General features: G+C 38.1%; 1 protein-coding gene across 1 annotated transcript; it reads right to left on the bottom strand.

Annotated features, from left to right (window-relative positions):
* Positions 1-970: 970 nt before the first annotated feature.
* On the bottom strand, positions 971-19,776 carry SERPINB5 (serpin family B member 5). The gene is made up of 7 exons (XM_034432943.3): positions 19,088-19,776; positions 12,833-13,010; positions 10,278-10,415; positions 7,148-7,265; positions 4,119-4,261; positions 3,251-3,418; positions 971-2,035 (listed from the first exon to the last, which is right to left on the bottom strand). Exons 2-7 carry the CDS (start codon positions 12,998-13,000, stop codon positions 1,643-1,645), a joined length of 1,128 nt encoding a protein of 375 aa, XP_034288834.1. The 5' UTR covers positions 13,001-13,010; positions 19,088-19,776; the 3' UTR covers positions 971-1,642.
* Positions 19,777-22,000: the final 2,224 nt, after the last annotated feature.

Below are 22,000 nucleotides of genomic sequence, written 5' to 3'. Positions count from 1 at the left end.
CAAATATTGCTGAGGTAATTCCATCTCACCATAGCAAACCTACCACTATGGATCACTGTAAATCAGTGTTAGTACAGTTAAGATGGCCCCTATTCACAGAATGCCCCCTCCACTTACATATTAAAGGAGGGTTGGAGAAATAGTAGCCCACCACATATTATTGATGTATAGTTCCTGGCATGCCTTGTCATCAAAAGGCCATTGGGAGGTGTGCTCAGTAAAATTTAGCATATCTGACATTTTCCAACATTTAGCTAACATTTCTTAATCACTCTCTCAAAGAATAGGTATCTTCTTTTGCCAAATACCTTCTTGACATATATGATTTAGCTGTCAACCCTGAAGTGAACCTGGCTGAGGCAATCTTGGAGGCTTCAGGGTTGCCACACAACGGAAGGAGGGGGGAAATAGTTAGACGTGGTTTGATAGCCAAAACAAAGTTTTCTTGTGGGAACCAAGGACATTCTCACGGGTAAGTGGCTGGCCAGAGGAGGAGTGAAATAACCAAGCAACCAGCCAGCAACTGGATTGGACAGCATGACCGGTGATTGGGAAAAAGGGGAAATGTTTACTTTTTAATTAGGTGAAAGCCGCTGGAACTTTAGAGTCGGCTTTCACCAGTTGTGCCAATATGATGTTTCCAATAAACTGTTCTTTGAGGAACTTGCCTGCCTCAGAGTTCTCCTTTCTATGGGTACATTACTTGGAACATTGACATCAGCATCTATTTCAAAACTTTAACATAGAAGAGACATAAAATTGTAAACAGTCATCAACAATTCCAAACCTTGAATTGAAACTCATTCCATTGTTCAGGTCTAAAATAGTGTATGCTTCCCATATAACAAAGAACAGCATTAAGTAACAGCATTAATTAATGCATATTATCACTGATATATGAAGTCAGATTTCAAATGATGCAAGAGGTGCAGTTTTGTTTTTCATTTTAAACATCAGCAATGAAAAAATACAGGTTTTTGCAATGCTTTATTTGGAACAAATGAAGGTAATCTAAGTTAATAACTGCCCAAAATTAATATAAAAAAACCAAAAGAAAATATTTGTTAAACATATTTAAGAAAATAATCCATATTAATTGATTAATGTAATGAAGCTCACTACAGATATAAAATTTCTGATATTCCAGTGACAAATTAGTGATTTAACTAATTCAGGATTTTTTAAGATCTGAAGAAAGTCATACGAGCTCTTCCCTAGCTAGACAGTTCAATAAAGTTGAAATTCAATATTGCCAATGAGCATAAAACAAACTGCAGTATTCTGGAGACATCACAACTTTGCATAATGTTTTATTGCTACCTATCAAAGATACATTTGGCTGAATTTGTTCTGAGTTTATTTCATATGTACAAGAAACCGTCTTCCCAACTTTGGTGTATAATATCTAGCTGATAAATTCAACTATGGTTCACTAGAAGATATGCCATAATGAATTATTTTAGTCTTTTAGGTGTCCCTATAATTATTTTTGCTACAACTAACTGATATGGCCACTCCTCTGTAAATTCACTTTAACAGGAAATTATTCAATTCAATTAACAAGAGAAACTGCATAGTTTACCTTTGAATATTTCATACCCAGAAAATATTGATAACAGGTTTTTTTATAGGCAGTTCTGTTTTAAGGAGAACAGAATCTACCAGCAAATACAATACTGCGACTTTTGTTGTGTTTAAAGAAGAAAAGAAAAGGATGATCCGCATTAAATTCATCTTTGTGTTGTAGGATCCGGTATCCAGGAACATCTCGAGACTCTCCTCCTTCTTCACTTACTTCCAGGGAGACTTTGTGAATGATCTTGGAAAGAACAATGCCTTTCGACTCTGACATTTCAGAGAAATCTGATGCATTCTCATCAAACATGTGAGTCATACCAAGGCTTTCTAAAATGGGTTTGAAGTCATATTCACTTTCCACTTTGAATTTGGGGAGGAACACATTAACTCTACTGTTTGCCATCACACTAGGATTGGTCCACTGTACCAGCTTCTCCGGGGTGATCTCATTCTCAAGCTATAGAAATAAGAAAAATAGTAGGTGAATAGATTGGATCAGCTCTGATTGGATACTATGGAATGGTATGGTATGGTGTTGGTGTATGATGCATAATGTAGGGTGTATGGCCGTGATGGCGAACCTATGGCACGTGTGCCACAAGTGGCACGCGGAACCATATCGGTGGGCACATGAGCTCAGCTCCAGCTGATTTTCAGGCCTTCTGGGCCCACCGGAAGTAGGGAAACAGGCTGTTTCCTGCCTCCGGAGGGCCTAGGGGGGTGGAGAAGGCCCGTTTTTCACTCTCCTCAGGCTCCTAGAGAGGCTCTGGAGCCTAGGGAGAGCAAAAAACGGGCCTTTTCCAGCCTCCAGAGGGTGTCTGGGGGGGTTGGGGAAGGCGGTTTCGGCCTCCCCAGGTTCCTAGAGAGTCTCTGGAGCCTGGGGAGAGCAAAAAACAGGCCAACCAGGCCCACTGTGCAATCAAATGCCAAAAGCAGGGCAAACACAGGCAGGGTCACGAGCGCATGCGCAGGGGTGGGGCGCATAGAATTATGGATGTGGACATGCACATGCACAACCCCCCCCCTCCACGGTCCCCCTGTTTTTGGCACACGATGGCAAAAAGGTTAGCCATCACTGGTGTATGGTGTATGGTGTATGGTGTATGGTGTATGGTGTATGGTGTATGGTGTATGGTATGGTATGGTATGGTATGGTATGGTATGGTATGGTATGGTATGGTAACGTAATAGTGTTGTATTGCATGGTATGGTATTATATTGTATTATTGCCCATCAGTCATACACAGTGAAATTTGTCCAGCAGCTGGCAAACCACTGATCATAAATGGAGATTATTTAATATTAAGTCAAAGTTAATTTGAGTTCATTAATCCATGCAATTGCTGTCATTTTTTAATTTACTGTGGCATTATGTTTTGCCTGAGGACTGAGGACAATTAATGCAATTGCAATATCACTCCTGGAATGCTACTAGCTGTTGTGATTTGAGCTAATGAATCGTCCAGTCCAGCTTCTTTTTATTAATATTGGATCCAAACGCTAAGGTCCTGCTACATTCAATGAATTAAACAAATGGCTACAAGACACATTAGGAAATGTCTATTTTTCACTCGTTTCTAATCAGACTATATTGAAACATTCAAGAAAGAGGGTGATTGATATGCAGCTTTCCAAAAAATACTTTGAAATTTATCCAAATATTTATTTCTACCTGTTCCAATCCAGTTGTATCATCCTCTAGATCTTTAGGTAGTAAGATAAGCATGCTTATATGTTTATTATGACATGGGAGTTCCAGAATCTTGGTTTTTAAATCATTTATGTAGCCCAAGCATAATGTAGCTTCCAAGTTCATCATCTGCACAGGTTTGGTTTCTGTCTAGTAAGGAAAAAAACAGAAATTGAAAGTTTACTTAAATACCAGTTGTGGTCAAAATTCCTTATTATGTGTCTATTTGTCTTCATAAATTGAAAATATAAACTGAGAATAGAACTCAAATGTTACATTGTTAAATTATTACAGTTGTGTACAAATGTGTATGCTGTAAAATAAAAGTTAATATTTTGAAAAAACACAGTCCTTCGACTGGATTTTTAAAAATAAATAGAGTTTTTTTAAGAAGTGTATTCTGTGTGATTAACAACATTATATTTGCTTCTTTATAAACATACACATGAGAATATTATTCTGATGTCTTCTAAACGTGTCATATGGGGTTTTTTGAGGGAACCGATAGTAGAAATTTTGAGTAGTTCGGAGTAGTTGAGGAGTTTGGCGAATACCACCTCTGGCTGGCCCCAGAGTGGGGTGGGAATGGAGATTTTGCAGTATCCTTCCCCTGCCACGCCCACCAAGCCACACCCACCAAGCCACACCACGCTCACAGAACCAGTAGTAAAAAAATTTGAATTCCACCACTGGGATAGACCATAAATGAATCATTATGACACATCGATAATTTGGGTCATTAGCTATAAAATCACTCATTAGAGCTGATTTAGGATTTCGTTAATTGAAGTAAATGCTAGTTTAAAACTCAACGAGCTTTTCTGTAGCATGTAATATATTCTTCTTATACCTTGCTTATTCTGAATGGGCATTCCTTGGTTTGTGCCTCTGGAAACTTCTTCATCCAGTTTGTTATAAAATAGGCTGCATTTAACAGGATTATCTTGGTCTCATCATTGACACTCTCCTCAATTAAAATGTTTTCCATTTTACCTGCAGATACAAGGGCAAGAATATTTCATTAGAGGTACAACCACAGATTGTACAGGGAAAGAACAGCCAAAGTTTCTAGGAAAAGGCAATTCAAGATGCTGCCTCTCCAGAAGAGTTTAGATTCTAGAAGAGGCATTTAGCAATTTAGCAATACTACTATCTCAGTTTTTTGCTTTCAGAAAAAGATTTGGTCCTTAAGGATGTCTTGTCCATCTGATGTTGCTCAATTGTATTGGACTGGCACTTCCTCCATCCAGCCTGGATAGCAAAGATTGAACATTTAGTCCAGTAAAACTAAGGATACCAGTCTATGAAAAATTAAATTATTTAGCATAAACAAATAATCCACCCAACGTTTTCGTACAATCTGCTCTCCTGTGGACACATAATACGTAAGAAGCAAATCAAATCTCTGTCATACAATTGACCCAACAATGCCAACAGCTGAACAGTGGAAACCTCAATTTGCTTTCTGTGCAAATCTAAAATCATGCGTTGTAGGCATGAGAGCTAATTTCTATACGGCCAGATTACAACACTTGACGTCATTTCTAGCCATTGCCAAACAAATGGCAGATGGAAGTTGGGTCTTCTCTCCAAAAAGGAGGGACTGAGTAGCCCATTAATAGAATAAGCAAAAAGGAGAAGCCAAAAAACTTTTCATATTGACTCCATAAAAGTTCTTGCATTTGGAAACCTGACGCTCATTAGAAGTCTTTCATTATGGCTTCCTAACTTTTCTCCAATAAAGAATTCATCAGGCGTTCTTAATTTCTATTTTTTTTTTAAGTGGGGGGGTGTTGATGCATGGTTTTTAGAATTTTGAATAACAGAGTTGGAAGGGACCTTGGAGGTCTTCTAGTCCAACCTCCTGCTTGGGCAAAAAACCCTACACCACTTCAGACAAATGGTTATACAACATCTTAAAAACAGTGTTGGAGAATTCACAACTTCTGGAGGCAAGTTGTTCCACTGATTAATTGTTCTAACTGTCAGGAAATTTCTCCTTAGTTCTAGGTTGCTTCTCTCCTTGATTAGTTTCCACCCATTGCTTCTTGTCCTACCCTCGGGTGCTTTGGAAAATAGCTTGACTCCCTCTTCTTTGTGACAGCCCCTGAGATATTGGAACACTGCTAGCATGTCTCCCCTAGTCCTTCTTTTCATTAAACTAGACATACCCAGTTCCTGCAACCGTTCTTCATATGTTTTAGCCTCCAAGTCCCCTAATCATCTTTGTTGCTCTTCTCTGCACTCTTTCTAGAATCTCAACATCTTTTTTACATCGTGGTGACCAAAACTGAATGCAGTTTTAATTCTACCTATCTGTTCATGTCACTAGCTTAAGGAGTTTTTTATGTTCATATGGTCACACCCAAAGAGCTAATGAAGCTACTCTACTCAGGGCAGGGCAGGTGTGACATAACTATCTATGGCATATTGAACAAACCACCATATAAATTACAGATGTTTTTCTGAGCATTGCCCTGCCAGTAGTAGTTGTGGTGTCCTTGTACAGGTTCCCAAATCAAAATAATAAAAAATAGTAAAAAGTTAGCTAAATGAAACTCCTTGTTTGCAGAAGCAGCATGAATCCGTTCTACAAGCAATCATGACAACTGAACGATACCCAGCTGAAACAACTTTCTTTCTGAGTTTAAATGAACTATATAGCACAAGATATTGGTTTTTCAAATGCAAGGCCATGTTTACAGGAAACCAGCAGAATACCCAATGAGTATTATGGTGTGCCCTGGTCAGACATTATAAAGATAGATGCCTCTGTACAGCCCAAGCCAAAATCCCCATGAAAGACAGAATCAAGGATGGGAAGGAAGGGGTCGGGCTTACTGAAGCCTAAAGTGACCAATAGGAGTTGGGCAGATCACAACTGTTGATTGCATCAGCAACCAAATGGTCAATAAATCATTACCAAATTATATCTTTGGGAGAGAAAATTGATTCAGGAGAAGAGGAAAAAGACAACTTTAAAACTAGAACAGGTGATGATGACTTTAGAAATGGGCTGAGAATGAGATGAAGGCAATATCATAGGAAGGGGAAAAAAACAGTTACTGGGGATTTTTGACCCTTGGTTAGGGAGAAGTGAGAAAGAATCTATTTTTGGCACTGTTTTTCCATACCTTTGGGGGGGGAAGTATGACATTTTTTTCTATTTGTCTACTACATGCAAAAATAATAATGTAATGGTGTAAGATATAGTGCCAAAAAATCTTAAAAGGCTTTCACATTGCTGATACAGGAGTTCATTTATTGAATGCCAATGAAAAGTAATTCTTAAAGAAGCCTAACCTTCCCAGGGAATACAGGTAGTCCTCAACTTACGACCACCATCGAGCCCAGAATTTATGTTGCTAAGTGAAAAATGTGCTAAATGACTTTTGCACCATTTTAAAACTTTTCTTGCAAATTTGTTAAAGGAATCACTGTTAGATCAGGGACATGGTTGTTGAGTGAATCTGGCTTCCCCATTGAATTTGCTTGTCAGAAGGTCACAAAAGATTATCACATGAAACCCCTCCCCCCCTTCCCCGGGATACTGCAACTGTCATAAATATGAAACAGTTGTCAAGCATCCATGACCATGGGGATGGTGCAACGGTCAAAAGTGTGAAAAATGGTCATATCACTTTTTTTAGTGCCGTTGTAACTTCGAACGGTCACTAAATGAACTGTAGTAAGTCAAGGACTACCTGTAGCGACTTCCATTTTAAAACTGAAATATATTCAAACTTATTAGCATCGGTGTATTGATACTGTAATATTATTAGCCCAGTAGTCATATAAGCAAATGAAGGAATAATTCCCGATTCAAGGACATCCCAAATCATGACTTAAAAGAGATCTCTTGATAAAGAATGCACTTGCCATCGGTAAGGTCAGAAACAGATTTGTTGATCTGCAGCCTGGTATCTTCTGGCTTGTCTTTAAAATCTACAACTTCAAATTCTGATGGGAAGGGCCTTTTGACAGAATTGATGAATTCCTGAAAGAGACAAAGCTCCAGGTTAAGACTTAACTTTCCCCACTGGTAACATGAAGGTGAAAAGCAAGGATGCTGCTGCCAAGGACAAAAATAGTGACACACATGCATGTGGCAATTTTAAACTTGAAAGATAACTGGGGGGTGGGGGGGACTTTGACTTGGATTCCACACACACTAGCAGATGGATGTCAAACTCGATTTCATTGAGGGCTGCATCAGGGTTGTGTTTCACCTTGAGGGACTGGGGGGGGGGGGCATGGCCAGCTTGACGTCACTTATTGAAGCTCCATTTTCAGCCACGACGGCCTCCTGCAGGCCTCTGCCAGTGAAAACAGAACCTGGGAGGGCCGCACACAGCCCTCCCAAGCTCTGTTTTCACTGGTAGAGGCCTGCAGGAGGCCGTTGCGGCTGAAACTGGAGCCCAGGAGGCCCACGCATGGCCCTCCTGAGCTCCGTTTTCACTGGCAGAGGCACTGCGAGCCGATCCTTCGCTGTTTCCAGGGTGGGCCCGTGGGCCAGATCTAAGCACCCTGTGGGCCGGATCTGGTCCATGGGCCTTGAGTTTGACACCTCTGCACTAGCACAAGAGGACTGGAAACCATCAGGCCCACTAGGCAGTTTTGGGGCCAGCTGGCAATCTCTAAACCAAACCCTCACAATTCATAACATATGATTGATTATTCATGCTTTTGTATTTCGATGAGCCAAAGCCAAATATGTCAAGAGGCCCAAATATCGATGACTCTCGCTCTTGTGCATTTCACAGCAAAGGTCCCCTTTACAAATCTCCATCCACTGCTTTCATAATGAATTAAACGAAATTGGATTTCAATAGCTTTGTCTAGAACACATCAGTTATACCATATTGAACTTCAATGGGCTAGGATTTTCCATGATCAAGTAATATTAAGGCAGCAACGTTAAAAAAAACCTGGAATGTTTTTTAATCCACTGTACAACATTATCATACGCAACGCAGGGCAGCTCCCTATTTTAAAGCTGTATAAATCATTTTAATTCCAAATTATACATTAAACATTAATACACAAGTAGTCCTCAACTTAGAACCATTCATTCAGTTACCATTTGAAATTAAAATAGCACTGAAAAAAAAGTGAGTTATAACTGATCCTCACACTTACAACCATTGCAGCATCCCTGTGCTCCTGGGATCAAAATTCAGTCACTTGGCAACTGGCATGTATTTATGACAGATGCAGCATCCCGGATGACATGGTCATCATTTGTTACCTTTCTAGCTGGTTTTCAGCTAGCAAAATCAATGGGGAAAGCCCAATTTACTCAACAACTGCATGATTCACTTAACAACTGCAGTGGGAAAAAATGGTAGTAAAATCAGGCGAGACTCACTTAGCAATAGCACTTAGATTTATATACCACTTCACAGTGCTTTACAGCCTTCTCTAAGCAGTTTACAAAGTCAGCATATTGCCCCCAACAATTTGGGTCCTCATTTTACTGACCTCGGAAGGATGGAAAACTGAGTCAACCTTGAGCCAGTCAGGATCGAACTGCTGGCAGTCAGCAAAGTTAGCCTGCAATATTCTAACCACTGTGCCACCACAGCTTTTAACAACTGCCTTGCTTAGCTACTGAAATTCTGATCCCAATTTTGGTCATAAGTCAAAGACTACCTGTATGATCTTCACATCAGTAAAAGTGGCTTTGCAGCAATAATGTCTGGACATAAGATAAACAGCTTCAAAATTCAATAACACCCGAACATTAAAATCAAATAAATATTTATTGTGGCATATGATTCAAATACATGAAACTCAACTTTAAACATTCTTCAGTTAGCATATAAAAATAAAGATGAAAGGGAAAATGCATAAGTTAACATTAAATAAACAAGGAATTAAAAAGTACAAGTCTGTTTCCAACTCATATTCCTTAAGGGAAATTTCTTTGCAGACTTCTGGCAGCAGAAAAGAGAGAAAAATCAATTTTTCAGATTCTCAGAGCCCCCCTGGATTCTCCCAATAATTCTTTAGTGAATCTCTTCTTTTGGATGTCGTAGGGAATTCAATGGAAGATCAAACTGCCAACAACAACAACAACCCAAACCTCTATTTTTGGATTAGAAGCTGCCTAAAGCTTCTAACAACATCTTCTGTCAGCCAAAGAGCACTACTGGGTACAACCCATTGTATGACAACTGAATCTTAATGATTCTTATTAAAAACACACGCTATAATTAAGATCCTGCAAAGCAGGAGTGTCCATCCATTTAAGACTTGTAGACTTCAATTCTCAGAATTCTGGCCAGGGACTTCTGGGAATTGAAGTCCACAAGTCTTAAAGTTGCCAAACTTGGACATCCCTGCTGTGAGGATTCTAATTTGGGCTGCAATTTCATGCATCATTTTTGCTGTCAGCAAGATTGGTTGGAACTATCAACCCTCTGGGAAGGTTACTTACTTCTCATTTTCAATAAAAATGCCCTATATAGTGAATAATATGTTTGCTTAATGACCATGGTGTTCATTTAACAACTGCAGATCACTTAATGACCATGATCATTACCATGGCTACTTCAGCTGACTGCTAGCTGCAGTTCGGCAGTTCAAATCTCACTGGCTCAAGGTTGACTCAGCCATCCATCCTTCCGAGGTCAGTAAAATTGTTGGGGGCAATAGGCTGACTGTTGGGGGCAATAGGCTGACTCTGTAAAACCTCTTAGAGAAGGCTGTAAAAGCACTATGAAGCGGTATATAAGTCTAAGTGCTATTGCTATGGTGATTCACTTAACCACTTGGAAATAAGTCATAAAATCAGATCAGTCACATGATGACTCCTTACAATCATCACAACTTACAGCAATAATGGGCTGTTTCCATTACAGTCATAAACTGAGAATATCTATAATTTTTTAAAAAAATAAATTTAGTAAAGCAACTATGAGCATAATGTGATGGAATACGGGATTTAGATGATAACTGTCAACCTGCTGGGCCAGATAGAAATGATTATTATTTCTTCCCAACTTACCGGAGTAGGGTTAAGGGATTTTTCTACATAAAGCCGCTTAATCATTTTTAATGAATAAAATGAGCTAAGTTTGGAAGCATCAGAGGTAATTGTCTGGAATCCAAATGGAATATCTTTGACGTCTTCTAGATGGAGCCCCTGTTAATAAACGAATACCAGTCTAAATATTAATTTCAGTAAAGATTTCTGCCTAATATTTTCAGCACAATCAAATATAACATAAGAGTTCTTTTCTATCTGATATTTTGTCCAGCTTATTTTTTCCTGTGACCAAGGAGAAGCCACTGAGAAGCATGTAAGTAGGACATGAAGAGTGAAGCCTTCACCAGCAACTATTACTCACAAATAGTCTCTAATAATTGTTTCCTTCCTGTCTGGGCTTCACCCAGGGGTGAAATGCTCCCGGTTCAGACTGGACCGTCCGATCCGGTAGCGATGGTGGCAGGTGATTCGGAGAACCGGTAGCAAAAATCCCTGAGCACCCCTCCCCCATGCCCAGCTGAGCCGCACGATCATCAGAGGCTTTTTTTTTTTTACTTTTAAAAGCATTTTTTCTACAACCTCTTCCAACAAAAAAATGCTTTTAAAAGTAAAAAAGAAAAGCCTCTGATGATCGTGCGGCTCAGCTGGGATCGTCAGAGGCTTTTCAAAGCATTTTTTTCTGCAACCTCTTGGCCGAAGAGATGGTTTGAAAAGCATTTTTTAAAAAGCCTCTCTGACGATCCCAGCTGAGTTGCCTGATCGGCAGAGACTTTTCAAAGCATTAGAAAAAATGCTTTGAAAAATTAAAAAAAAAAAAGTTGGCCACGCCCACCCAGTCACATTACACACACACACACACCAAGCCATGCCCACAGAACCGGTAGTAACAAATTTTACATTTCACCCCTGGCTTCACCTCTTTTAACATGAGGTATAGTGGTGGCCAACAATATAGCAAAATTTTAATTACTTTGAATTATTTCAGCTCCATCAATGTATAGGCAGTTCGGTTTACCTCAATAGATTTACTTCATCTTCACTACCATATGCAGAGATTAGCAATGCACTAGCTAATGCCTGTTAAATACTATAGGTTTCACCTTGGGAATCAGAATGGAAATTTTGATGGCTTTAATTAATAATTATACAATTAATGGTTAATTGTTTCAACAATTAATCAGTGGAATGACTTGTGGGTGCTCCAACACTGGAGGTTTTTAAGAAGAGATTGGACAACCAGTTGGCTGAAATGGTATAGGGCCGTGATGGCGAACCTATGGAACGCGTGCCAGAGGTGGCACGCAGAACCCTCTCTGAGGGCATGCACATCGTCGCCAGCTGCTCTTCTGGTTTCCAGTGCGCCCATGCGCACCAGCCAGCTGGTCTTCAGGTTTCCAGGGCTCCAGCACGTTCGCATGCACACACACGTGCATTCCGGTTTGGGCACTCGGTGCCGAAAAGGTTTGCCATCACTGCTATAGGGTTTCCTGCTTGAGCAGGGAGTTGGACTAGAAGACCTCCAAGGTCCCTTCCAACTCTGTTATTATGTTATTCTGTAACAGATTAATCCAACAACCTTTAATGCTAGGGTCCTAAGTGAAAGTGTGAGGAACTACATTCTCTTGAACCAAAAAATGCACATAAGAGATCCACAAACTTATTTCCATATTCCACCCTTTTAAAAAGTGTAACTACTTCTAAACATGTCATTTTACATGGTCCAAGTAGCTTTCCTTAATATTTTCTTATCAACTCTGTGGTACACTGTTGAAGTAGTGTAACTACTACTGTGGTATCAAGATATTACTGTAGAAGTAATGTAACTACTTCTAAACATGTCATTTTACATGGTCCAAGTAGCTTTCCTGAATATTTTCTTATCAACTCTATGGTATCACGATATTACTGTTGAAGTAGTGTAACTACTACCGTGGTATCAAGATATTACTGTAGAAGTAATGTAACTACTTCTAAACATATCATTTTACATGGTCCAAGTAGCTTTCCTGAATATTTTCTTATCAACTCTGTGGTATCAAGATATTACTGTTATAAATTAGTTCTAGATTTAGCCTTAGGTAAAATAAACTAACAGTGGCATCCACAGCAAACCACAAAATGTCAACCCACACATTTTTATGTCATTGTGCAAATGCAGCCCTACCAAGCGGCAACACTAAGAGGAGCAGAGAACAAGAAACAATTATATATTGTTTAACAACAATTAACAATTATTAGATATATTAAATATAAACAATTGGAAATATTTAAGGCACCTTTTAGGTTCTGTAAATCTCTTTTTTAATCTTTTTAATTTGGCATCTTTTTAATGCCAAATATATGGCAATGTTGTCTGTCTTCGTTTCATTTTAAGGTTTACTGTTTATTTCCTTCCTTAGATTTAAGAACCTTTGCTACTAAACCAAGCCAAGATTTTTCTACTCATATTATTTAATGGAAGAATGTAACAGTATTTGAATTTATAGAAGGATCAATCATCATCTATGTAGCAAAAGAAAAATAGACTTTTCATATACAATAAGCAAGAGTTATGCTAAAAGTAAACATCCTACCTGTTTCATCTGGGTTGCTGTGTCGCCATTAGTTGCTTTATATGCTAGAGCAAGAGAAGTTGATATGCAAAGTGGAGTAAAAATAAAATTAGCACCTTTGTCCAGTTCACACAGTTTTTTGAATAGATCAACCGAAAAAGCTGTATTTGCAGCTTGTATAGCATCCATAGTTGCAATTCTGAAATCAAAAGGGCAAAATAATTGATCAGCCAAACAATCTTGTGTATGAATAATTGTTACTTTCTCACATCCCACATGCCAAATAAACATTGAATGGCACTGCAACCTTGCCATACAAGTTAACAGATGTTTAACCTGAAGTAACAATCATGACATTTAATACTATCTACATGTGGTATGTACAGAAAGGTGGACACAATCTGCCCTCAAGTTGTCTTGGGTCAAAAAGCTTTGAACCAACCTCTTGAATTATCTCATCACATTACAGCAGAAGAATCCACACAACTAGCAAAATTTCTCTTCTTACAGTTCTAAAAGCTGAAGCAGATCTATCAAAGTTTCAGACTATGGCTTTCAGATATATGTTCATTAGTTTCCCTTACCTCCGTGAAATTTAAAACTTTCTTCCTAAGAAGTTTAAATGTTTGGGAATATTTTGCCTTTTCACATTAGATCCACTAATTAGTAGTAAAAACCTCACTATAACAATCATAATACAATACCAGACATCCAACTGATACATATAATACCCTGTTTCCCCCAAAATAAGATATCCCCCGATAATAAGCCCAATCGGGCTTTTGAGCGCATGGCAATAAGGCCAACCGCTTATTTCAGGGTTCAAAAAAATATAAGACAGGGTCTTAATTTCGGGAAAACACAGTATGTTCTTAGCTTGCAGCCATAAACATACATGTACACATACACACACACATACACTTTTTTCAGAGAATCTACAACTGTTGAATTCATAAAATGTGAGAGGAATTGTTGTTGGGAATTGAAGTGTTCTGTGGGTGGTATGAGCATTCCTGAGAGCAGGAATTTGACCTGGGAGGTGATTATTGAAGCCAGTTTTATAAATACAGCAGAAGGGAGACTTACTTAGAGAGAAAAATGTCACAAGAATAGGCAAAGCCTAGCACCTAGCCTATTACTTCCTACCAGGAGGAGATTCCGAGAATCCTAAATTCTCTATTTATACACTACTACACCCTTTTGCTCAGTACATGCTACTATAAGATGAAGAACAATCAGGGTCATCTCTATTAAGCACCACCTCGGAATTCTTTCTTAACTCATGTCTTATTCTTTTAAAAGACATAGAGTGCTTAAGTTGTGTGTCTAAACAACCAATTAACTAATGTTCCATTTATTTTATTTTATTTTATTTTATTTTATTATTTTATTTTATTTTATTTTATTTATTTTATTTTATTTTATTTTGCTTTGGATCGTTGTCTTGACTGAGGTGGCAAAATCCACATGTGGGCCTATCCATATCAACGTTAAAACAAAATTATTTTAAAACCTTCCCAAGTATAATGTTCCCAAGTATAACTCGTAGGTCAAATGAACGCTCTGGACTAGAACATTTCCTACTTGCAATAAGTCTTCACACAGTGCATGTTTTGTCTCAGGCAAAATGCAGGAATTATTGCACAGTTTTGTGTAAGTAGACTGTGCACAGTCTACTTACACCTTGAAAAACGTTCTCCAAAAAGGAAATCCTAACAATTTTCTGAACATGCAAAGATGAGGCATGTCAAAGGGCAACTGAACTCAGTAACAACTGAAGAAAATATGCTAACATATTCTTGTTCTGCACAGTCCCATAAGTATTATTCCTTCTCATGCGATTAAGATAGCATGAAAAGTAATATATATATGGAAGAAGGCAATGAAATATCAGCAGCAATTGAAGAAAGCAAAATATGTCACTGTTTATATGCATAATTCTTGTCTTATTGCAGATATGTCTCCATCTACAGTAATTTCCCCTGTTGAAAACCTCCCTAAGAAACAAGCAGCAGTATAAGAAGACTCAGCAATAGGCCTAGAGGCCATATTTAGTATCAATTTCTCAATGAAGAATTATTCAAAAAGAAGAATATGAAGCTATTAGTCACTGGAAAATCTCAGTGAGGTGGAGTCAGTGCATAATTGATATACTAGTTAAGGAATTTGTATGGAGAATTACGCTTAAGTCAGCACTTCTAACCAATTGCCCAAGGCGTAGTAGCATCTTTGAAGTACAGCTAGTTTGAAACACACCCACATTTTACTAAAATGCCTGGGATGAACCTTTCTGCTTATTAATCTTGCTCTTCTCCAGAAGTTTCTTTTAAATTTCAGTTAAATTCTTTTGTATGCATCAATGATTTGAGGCTTGAGAGATCTTTACATTTTGGTTTAAACAGAACCTCCAGTTCTACTAGCTGTAGTCCTGTACAACAGCCACATATGGAATTAAAGAATTCTAAACTGAGGAATATGACTGACGTATAGCCATTTTTTTCCACCCAAAAAATCATTCTTGGCTCTTCCTAAAGTATTTTACAAATTTAATTTAACCTAGCAAAAGCCAATAGTTATCTTCCAAATTATTAGGAGTTGGAAAGTTATGCCAGTCCTCTACACGTCCCCCCAAAATTTCCCAATGCTTCTGCTCACAATATCAAATAGAGGAGACAAATATTTTATGCTCCCATTTTATGTACAGAGGAGGGGGGAAAGAAATCTCCATAATGTAATGATTCACCAATCTGAACAGACGGCTCACTCACTATGGATTGTGGTTTGCCAAGAACTTTGAAAAGCTGTCTGTCTTTGCAATCCCAGAAAAGTACAACACAGGATCTATTAAACCCTGGATGGGCAACCTTGTATGATCAATAATTATGCTAATTCACAAGCTATGCAGTAAAGCATTATCAATTATGTATTCATTTTACTTTTGCTGAGTGTGATCCACAGAAGTATTGTTTAATCTCAAGCTTCCAGGATAATATAAAATGTACTCACCCATATGGAAAATATACCTTTGTTTTTCATGCATATGCGTGTGTGTGTATGTGTGTGTACGTACACACACACACACTCAGATGCTGGAATAGTTTCTACACATCATGAGGATAATGGGGGTACTAAACGTTATATTACAATCATTTAGTATACTTATAGTCTGCCTTTTTCCCATGACAAAGCAGAGGAATTGCAGCCCTGGAATTCACAGGGAGCTCCATGAAATTTGGACTCCCATGAAATTTGGACCCAATCCACATTTTCTTCACTTGAGCAAGATAGCACCATTGTTGCATCATGTTTCTTCAAACTATGCCATGCCTTAACAACGATCCCATTAGCAGCATGAGACACAACTGAGTTGGAAAGTTTTCCAGATTCTTAAAAATAAATTAATAAAGATGATTTCATCTTCATCAGCTAAAAATTACAAGAGACATATACACTGGCATTGACTCAGGCTCACTGGCTACATTTTGGAGGGTAAAATATTGAAAAACAAATAATAATTCTCCTTGGCCTCATGCAACTTCTTAACTAAATTGTTTTTAGGGGAAAGAATTAGAAGCAGGGGATGATTTTACTGTCAAGGAGAGAAAGGAGTGTCACTTCAGATAACAAATGTTGGAAGATGGCAAAAGGCCTCTTGAAGGGAAACAGCTATAAGGAACACTCTGCCTGCTTGTGGAAGTGTGAATGTAAAAGCAGTTATATAAACAGCTTACCTTGAAAGAGAGGAGGGGATGAGAAAGAAACTCAAGATTGACTCACCTTGATTTTCTTAAGTATGTTACTGGGATGAGAAAAATTATACCACGCTTTCAAAGTTTTTTTACCCTGTACCAATGAAGTAGAGTTCTAACACTCCTTGCGACATCTCTTTCCTGAACTGGCCTATCTCAAAGGGCTGAGACTGCTTTAACAGATTAGCAGAGTTGGAAGGGACCTTATAGGTCATCTAGTCCAACCCCCCGCTCAAGCAGGAGACCCTACACCATTTCTGACAAATGGCAGTCCAATCTTTTCTTGAAAGTCTCAGATGATGAAGCTCCCACAACCTCCAAAGCAACTTCTGTTCCATTGGTTGATTGTTCTCACTGTCAGAAAGTTCCTCCTCATTTCTAGATTGAATCTCTCCTTGGTCGGTTTCCATCCATTATTCCTTGTCTTGCCTTCAGGTGCTTTGGAAAACAGCTTGACCCCTTCCTCTCTGTGGCAGCCCCTCAAGTATTGGAAGACGGCTATCATATCTCCCCTGGTCCTTCTCTTCACTAGACTAGCCATGCCCAGTTCATGTTACCGTTCTTCATATGTTTTAGTCTCCAGTCCCCTAATCAACCTGGTTGCTCTCCTCTGCACTTTTTCTAGACTCTCAACATCTTTTTTATAGTGTGGTGACCAAAACCGGATGCAGTACTCTAGGTGTGGTCTTACTAGGGCTTCATAGAGTGGTATTAGTACCTCACTTGATCTTGATTGTATCCAACATATATTCAACAGGTGTAATGAAGAACACTGTCCTAACACCAGTTTTATGAAAGCAAATTTGATTTAAGAAGACAGGTTGCCATTTGTTTCTTTGCCTGAGTCGGTAAAATGTTTTGGCCATGTTAATAATTAAGTTTGTTCAAGTTATATTCTGATGTAGAATGCATACTTAATAGCCTTGACGGACAGGTTTTTTTAGCCTCAACTACCTTGCAGGCCTTACATTCATCATTCCTCCAAGAATTCAGAGAAGCTTCCATAAGAATCTCTTTTAATTTTATTTCCATAACAACAAACTAGTTTGGTGAACTAGTTTAAATTAGGTTGGTGCCTAAGAGTGGACTTGAATCTGAGTCCCTTAGTCCAAAACTTTACTCACGGTTTTAGAAATGGCATGAATAGAAGCCAAGCCATCAAAAAAGGGGCCTGGTGGCTCAGCAGATTGATAGCATTGTGATTAACACCAGCTGTCTGCAATTACTGTAAGTTCGAATCTCACCAGGCTCAAGGTTGACTCAGCCTTCCATCCTTTCTAAGGTAGGTAAATTGAGGACCCAATTTGTGGGGGCAATAAGCTGACTTTGTATAAATATACAAAAGTATGAAGATTATTGCTTAATGCATTGTAAGCCGCCCTGAGTCTCCGGAGAAGGGCGGCATATAAATCAAATTTTAAAAAAAAAGAAGAAGAAAGGTATGTGGTTTTACTATCAGCTTTGAACTAAACAAAGTGAGAGGCTTCACTTTTATTTAAAAATTCTATGTTTGGATAAGATCATAAAAGTTGGTATTCTTCCTTAGGATTAAAAAAAAAACGGGGTAGAAAAAGTTAATGGCCCTGTACTTTCCTCTTCAGACTCCAACTGAGTTTCTTTTCATGCAGAAAGAGAAGGAAAGAAAATGCAGAACAAATGCAAAGCCCTCCTGATGCAAACTTTAGACCTATCCATTCCCACTTTCATGCCTGATACAGTCTAAAGAGCCAAAAACAATCATCACATCTTCTGTATGTAGAAAGACAAGACTAGACAATAACCCTTGCCTGCTGAAATAAAAATCAGACCTAACATCCTCTTAAGTCTGAATAGCATTTGTTATTTGATGTGTAACATAAAAGAAGCTGAGTCAAAAGGCCCACACCTTTAATCAAGTTTCTACTAGCAATCTCATAGACTTAGGGTGATTCCAATGGACAGCTCCTAATAAAACCAGGGAGAAGGTACAAGGTAGCTATTTTACCTTAAGAGATTTGTCTGACCTTGGAAAAAAAATGGAGAAAGAGATGGAGGACAGAGAGAGAGAGAGAAAGAGAGAGAGAAAGAGAAAGTAGTGGGGAAGCACAGGAGGATCGCAAACAGAAGACACTATTTTTAAACCCCCCACCCCCGTCCTTAAATTCTATAAATGAAAAGGACAATTGCACAAGAAAAGTCTTGCCTATCATACAACAGACTATGATTATTCACCACCCAGTCAATCAACGGAATAAGAAAGCTTATCATTCTTGTTCCACATTGTAAGGTGTGATTTTCAAAACAACTTGCTAAAAAGTGAAGTATTGTACCGTATACAGGTTAGATCAATAATCGTACAAGAAATGCTCCAGCAACATTCACTCTGAAATCTATTGTTCATACAAAGTTATGCAAAATGGGAAAATCCTTCAATTTCTCTTGCACTGTCTCCCTTTTTTTTATTTTCAGCCCCGTTGGGCCCTTTATAAAGAATCCTGTACAATTGCTTAGACATCTATAAAAGGTGTAAAAGATATTCCTCACTTACCTTCTTATGTAGCAACACTATTTCCTGAACAGAGAAAAAAAGATGTAAAAAGCACAACTGAAAGGCTGATGTTACTAGTGACAGTACGAAGCACAAAGACTGTATTAGTTCACCTGAACTCTGGTGCCACTCCCTATTTTGTGCTTGTACTTATCCTCTCTCTCTCTCTCTTTCTATTAATCACCCCTTTTGGCATTTTACACATGATAGGATTCAGACTGAACAGGCAAACTAAAAATTTCCAACAACAGTAACATGCTCCAGCAGGATGAAGCCATTTTACAAAGGTTTCTTTCTCACTACCAAGAGGTTTTGGTAAAGAGATTAAGTAGAGCAAGAGCAATATCAGACTATATGATTATGGATTCTATTCTAAATGTGTTTGGGGTGAATTGAACCTGAGATGTTGCAGCTTTCTTTAAAAAGGACAATACTCTGCCTAAGGAAAGGGGGGTGGGAAATGAACATTAGAACATGGAGAAACAAATCTGATTTTTCCATTTTCAGGCTGGCTCAGCATTTTGTGGTCATTAAAAAGCCTAAATTAAAACAAAAGAAAAAAAACAAAAAACTGCTGCCTGCTAAACACTGTTATTGTGGTTGAACAAATCCTTGATTTTGATGCAAATGAAGTCAGCAATGTTTCCGTCCAAACATTCTGTCCAAAGTGAATTCTTCATTGACTTGTTAGACTATAACAGAGAAACACAAATTAGCATCAGAAGACCAAGGTTAGCCTCCTCAAAAATCATTTACTTCCCCACCTTTTCTGGCTTAAGCACAAGAATTTGAATATTTTTTTTACTTCTCTTTACAATTAGCCACAGCTGGCTGGGTCATCCAAACTCAGACAGATTGTAATAAATCTTAATTTCAAAATATAGTTCTTGAGGTTTGTTTTCATTAAGCACGGTTAGTTAAGATTAGTCTCAAAAGTTCAGTTTAATCCAAATTTAGTGTTCAGAAGACACAGCAAACTGCAACCAATCCAAAATAGAAGTGGAAAATAAAATCCACACATGTGTATAGGAGGAATTCTGGGGTCATTGCTGACATTCTAACTCATAGATTATATCCAAATGTAATCAGTGTATAGAGATCTAATTCCCATTAACAACTACAACAGGTTTTTCCTGCCCAAGGCGCACTGCAGCATCAGATCAAGTGGATTGTTATTTAACAGAAGGCATGTGATAAAAGGTTCCTCTCCCTCTCCCAGATCAAAATTGTAATTCTTTACCTTTGGTGCTCTTTTCAAGAAAAATGAAAAAGTTATCAGGGCCAGTGATGGGATTCAGCCAGTTTGCACCACTTTGGGAGAACCGGTTGTTAACTTTCTGAGCAGTTTGGTGAACTGGTTGTTGGAAGAAATCATTAGGGCAGAGAACAGGTTGTTAAATTATTTGAATCCCACCACTGATCAGGGCTATATGTTTTCAGTGCCCTATGATATGGCCCTCAGAAAAGTGTTACAGAACATGCATCCACTGAAAAGATGGTGCAGATTTTTACAAAAAGAAAACACATGGATGTTTTTAGGTGAGAATATAGATAGCAATCTAGCACTATGTACAAACAGCAGTCCTGTAATAAGTTTGCTCTCTCTTCAGTTTTCATGCCAGCTAATGCCTTGCTACTCCCTCTGAAGTATTAAAACAGTTTGTTCAAACATGTCATGAAACATTCTCTTCCCCCAACTTCACTTTAGCAAAACTATTTGAATATTCTAGAGCGTATCTTCAATGGCAGCTAAATTGATTGCAATAGTTTAAATGCAGTGAAATGCCATGGTTATAACTTATAACTGTTCGCTCTGTGTAAACTACAGTCTATGCACATAAAACTGTCTACAATCTATGGTGTACCATTATCACTAGCATCTAGTAAGAAAATGTATTTGGGAATACCGTAATCCATTAAAGTGAAATTGTGGCAGTTATAATGCCTTGCTATTCAATGCAACCTCAGAAACAGTATTTGTAATTGGAGGTTATTCAAAAAGCATATGATAGTTAAGTGATAAATAGTTTGGCCATATATCGCTTGCATTTTTTGTCAGTCCTATTAGTTCAATCAGAGAGCATTTACATTAGGGATATCAACATGCTTATTATTAGCGTGCCTGTTAAGCCTATATGATTAAGCGGGGAGGGGGAGATAATTATCCATCAAATGTCTAAGTGATTATCTAATTGTTATAAAGTACTATAAAGTAATCATGGCAAATCTTCTTAATTTTAATCCTGAATATATCTAAAAGAAATCCTCTGGAATTTGGTGTTTCTTTGCTTTGACAACTTCAGAGATCAACCGCAATCCTATTCTGTACTGCTAGAAATAGTTTCTACTGTGGTTCACTCTAAATAAAGCTATAGCATTTTAAATACTCTGTTTCCCCCAAAATAAGACATCCCCTGATAATAAGACCAATCAGGTCAAGCGCTTATTTCAGGGTTCAAAAAAATATAAGGCAGAATCTTATTTTCGCTGAAACACAATAGCCAAGGAAGACCTCGTGAAAAGTCAGATACTGGCATTCATGAAACTAAAGCCTAAAAGTCTCTTATGCAAATTTAAAACTCTGAGGGAAATAGGTGATATAGAAATAGGATGAATGAATGAATGAATGAATGAATGATCTTCATGCTTTTTGAAATGAATTGATTTGCATCAAACTGGACAATAAAGAAATCTCAAAAGTCAGACAAAACCTTCCTCACCATTCATTGTTGTTGTTCTTTGACCTTATTTGGCTCCTAATGTGCTTTGCTTTCTAATTCAAAGCTCCATTTCCATGACACACTGATTTGGGTGGCAGAGGGGTAAGCAACCTGTACAAACTTAAAAATTGAGTTACCTCAAGTAATTAACCCAGAAGGGGTTAAGTTGTGCCCCAGTCTTTTTAAAAATCAA

This window comes from Pantherophis guttatus, chromosome 3 (assembly GCF_059756535.1).
Source record: "Pantherophis guttatus breed Tessera chromosome 3, ASM5975653v1, whole genome shotgun sequence".
NCBI classification, from domain to species: domain Eukaryota; kingdom Metazoa; phylum Chordata; class Lepidosauria; order Squamata; family Colubridae; genus Pantherophis; species Pantherophis guttatus.
This window is presented reverse-complemented; position numbering and strand designations above follow the sequence as displayed.

Coding starts and splice junctions, on each gene's coding strand:
- SERPINB5 (XM_034432943.3), bottom strand. CDS start 13,000: ATGGATGCTATACAAGCTGCAAATACAGCTTTTTCGGTTGATCTATTC. Junction 7,266..10,277: donor AATCCCTTAACCCTACTCCG/GTAAGTTGGGAA, acceptor TGTCTCTTTCAG/GAATTCATCAATTCTGTCAA. Junction 4,262..7,147: donor TGTTTCTGACCTTACCGATG/GCAAGTGCATTC, acceptor TTGTATCTGCAG/GTAAAATGGAAAACATTTTA.